This window comes from Acanthopagrus latus, chromosome 5 (genome assembly GCF_904848185.1).
Source record: "Acanthopagrus latus isolate v.2019 chromosome 5, fAcaLat1.1, whole genome shotgun sequence".
In the NCBI taxonomy this organism is placed as follows: Eukaryota; Metazoa; Chordata; class Actinopteri; order Spariformes; family Sparidae; genus Acanthopagrus; species Acanthopagrus latus.
The window spans coordinates 21,198,666-21,202,443 of NC_051043.1; the positions used below are offsets into that span (position 1 = coordinate 21,198,666).

The window sequence follows — 3,778 nt, forward strand, 5'->3', positions numbered from 1 at the left end:
CAGTCCAACATGGCTGCCTGTGTGTTACAGTTTCTTTAACTGTTCGCTTTGGAACTCCTCTGCCTGTTGACTCATAACTTCGTAGAAAATGACCGTCTAATAACATATTATATAAATAGTCCACTCCATGTGCCAGTCTGTATTTGGCTTTCTGCAGTTTCAAATTGGTTAAATTGATTAAAGCTCAAATCATGTTTTCTTAGACTACATTTCGGAAAACACTATTTATGACTATAATACTAAATTTAAATCCACGGGGTATCGTTGTAATATGATATCAAACAGTTGAAAGTAAACTATTCTCGAATATTTAACCTTTTTGGTTTTGTTTTTGTTTGTTTTTTTGTTTTTTTTTTACCATATTTTTTCGCTTTATTTCATTTTATGCCCTTTGTTGCACGTCACCAAGAGAATAATGTAGGTTTAACATTAATTTGATAATCGGGCATTATTGTACAGATTACAGCCACTGATGATCCGGTTTTTAGAATATAGTTATAGACTTTGGATCAACATACAGTAGCTACCCAGTAGAACATAAAGCTTTGAAGATATATGAAATTTCATAAGTATTCAACGAAAATATAAACAATTTCAATACAAGTCTTGTACCCCAATAAAGTATTTTTACATTACAATCGTGCGTCTTTAAGTGGGCTAAAAAATCTATATATACCATAACTATACTAAGTATGTCTTGAAGGCATAGCCTACTACTTAAAGTTTCAGTCCTGCCAAAATCGGAAAGAAAAAAAGAAAGACACGACATTTATGCTAGAAATGCTCCAAAAATGATATTAAAAGCAAATGTAGGCATAAATTAAGATATCGAACGTGACATAAATGGATGTTTTTTTGTTTTTATTTGCTTCTGTATTAATTTTCCTTTGCACCAATGCCTCTTTTTTTTCTTTCCCATGTACTTTTCCATTTAATTTATTGAAAAACAAATCTGTGTATTTTGCGAGATAATACATAAATAAATACACAAATGAATTGATTCATGAAAAACATGATAAAACAAATTGAATAAATAGGGGGATCAATGAAAAGATGAGAAAATACAGAAGAAATATGAAGCAAATATCGATTTATGCCACATTTTACAACTGAAAAGAAAAAAGAAAAATGAACCAACGACATCACGGATCCTTAAAACAATAAAAGCAAGAGCAACTTAATTTCAACAATAAAAAAAGGACTCGTTTCAATAATTCAAGAGCAATCCTGATCTTAATTTGTAATAGTAAATCTATCATAGTGATCCTTTAGCAGAAATGTGTCTCTTGGTAAATACTCTGAGGTAAGGCTGTTGGAATAGTTTCAAATTAAAGTGAATGCTTTTAAAGTAAAAATTAGTTTTATTTCTTTATTTTCTTGCTTCTGTTCTGACATTTTAAGACCAAGTCAATTAAGAGCCACATAGGCTACATGTCATCACACTGGGCTTTAAATAGGCTGAATATACCGCAGACAAGTGTCATCGTCATCCACGTCAGAAAAATCAATGACAAGTGGTCTGATTCACCAAACCACTGCATTTCAGCTGCCCCATAGCCTTAAAACACCCCCCGTGCGCCTTCGGCCCTCCCCTGCCCCCCTCTATTCATTGTAAATAACTGTTCAAACACACAATACGCGCTGGACCGCTTGATTCAGCCTCACAACTTCCCCGCGTTTTCATTGGTCCCTGGAGGATGCGGCCGCAGCTGATTGGAGGAAAGTTTCTCCCCGAGCTCCTACCCCACCCAGCAGATAGTCGTGGTGCGGTGCTACTGTGATTCCAGTTGTTTTCACATCCCCTCACTAACAAAGACGCTCAAAGCTGCTGTCTCTTACATCTCCGGATAAATGTGGTGAGTGATGCGCAACTAACGATTGACGCTCCTGCACACTGAGGCGAGAACGAAAACGTTAAGCGCAGAAATACACTTTGCCCTCAGGGAGAGAAGTCAGGGAAGAGTTTGAAGAGTTTCAGACGGACTTGATTGAACGTAAAGAACGAAAATGGTGTCGGCCGGACTGGAGATCCTGGGACTATCGCTGTGCGCAATTGGCTCGCTCCTGGTGATGGTATCGTGCGGGCTGCCCATGTGGAAGGTGACGGCTTTCATCGAAGCCAACATCGTGGTGGCTCAGACAATTTGGGACGGCTTGTGGATGTCGTGTGTGGTTCAGAGTACGGGCCAGATGCAGTGCAAGGTGCACGACTCCGTCCTCGCCCTCACCCACGACCTGCAGGCGGCAAGGGCGCTCACCATCATCTCCTCTGTGATGGGCGTGCTGGGGCTCATGGTTGTCATCGCGGGGGCGCAGTGCACCAACTGCATCCGCGCTGAAAACGTCAAAGCCCGGGTGGTGAACGCCGGAGGAGTCATCTACATCATCAGCGGTGTGTTCGTGCTGGTGCCTCTGTGCTGGATGGCCAACAACATCATATCGGATTTCTACAACCCACAGGTGCCCGCATCCAAGAAGAGGGAGATCGGCGCCGCGCTCTACATCGGCTGGGCGGCTTCAGCGCTGCTGCTGATCGGAGGAGCGCTTCTGTGCTGCTCCTGTCCCTCCAGCGGGAACTCTGGATACTCGGTAAAATACGCACCGACCAAGAGAACCACGCAGAACGGGGACTATGACAAGAGGAATTATGTGTAGCAGCACGGCTCATTGCAGGCGCTGCGTAAAAAGTGCCGTGCAGCTCTCGAAAAAAAAAAAAAACTTGTTTTTTTTTTTTGGCGGACGTTATCTTTGCACCTGCAGTTCGTTATAGAAATCTGAACTTTGAAAATCAATGGAAGCACCTCTGCTGATTTTACATTGGCCCTTCAATACGCCCGGACCACAAATTCACAAATCCTTTTTGTATCTACAGGAGATTAAACAAAGACTATCAACTACGAGAGGTAGCTCACGACAAAAAGGAGTATCTTTGTTAGGTACCTGCTTTTGTAAGTCTTCGAAATTATTAGTATTTTGAATTGTTTACCGCTGTAACCGCAACGTTTTTCTTTTCTAGAGGAACTCTTACCATCGAATATACACACTGCTCTTTTGCATTGGCGTGCATTGTCAGCACAAACTTGTACAGTAACTGAGAATGATTGCACTCCCACACAATAAAAGACCCATTTCCCTTAGCGGAACTATGCCGACATGTTTGAGGACTCCGACAATGTCCAGTAGAAAATAGAGAGCGAAGAAGAAAAGTATGTTAAAGCCCTGATTAATCTCCGAGCGGGTTTTTGTATTGTTCAGAAGATGATGGCGGTGACTTTGAAGTTTGCAGTCTAATTTTGGACCCGTAGAGTCCGGAGATCCTGAGATCTGCAGGTCACACAGCGTGAAATGTTACAGTCCGTTATTCGGCTGCACTGAGCACCTGCAACGTTTTTTTGTTTTGTTTTTTCATCATTGTCACTGCAGGAAGGTTTTTTTTTTCTTTTCAAAAACATTCTAGGAATAAACTTTGTGTTCTGCTGGTTTGTTGACATTTGATGTAATGATTCATTATTCGTGTATATGAAGATGCAATATTGTTTCATTTTATTATGATTAAACTGAGTATATTGTCTGAAATCTTCAGTTAAAGTGTGTTCTTACGCTAAACGACTGACGACAGGAGTTGTGATGGTGCCCTCCACGGCTGTGCGTAATGCATGCTGTTCCCACCATGAATCCATAAACCCCCACGGCGGGAGAAAGTATTTTGGTTAGCCATAGAAATCCAGATGACAATACCCATTCAGCTAGAGTGGGGCTCTGCTGTTCAGCTCACAAT

At 41.3% G+C, this 3,778-nt stretch overlaps 1 protein-coding gene across 1 annotated transcript; it reads left to right on the forward strand.

Annotated features, from left to right (window-relative positions):
• The first annotated feature begins 1,762 nt into the window (after positions 1-1,762).
• Positions 1,763-3,576, forward strand: cldn5a (claudin 5a). The gene has a single exon (XM_037097831.1). The coding sequence runs from the start codon at positions 2,008-2,010 to the stop codon at positions 2,653-2,655; it is 648 nt and encodes a 215-aa protein (XP_036953726.1). The 5' UTR covers positions 1,763-2,007; the 3' UTR covers positions 2,656-3,576.
• The last annotated feature ends 202 nt before the right edge of the window (positions 3,577-3,778 follow it).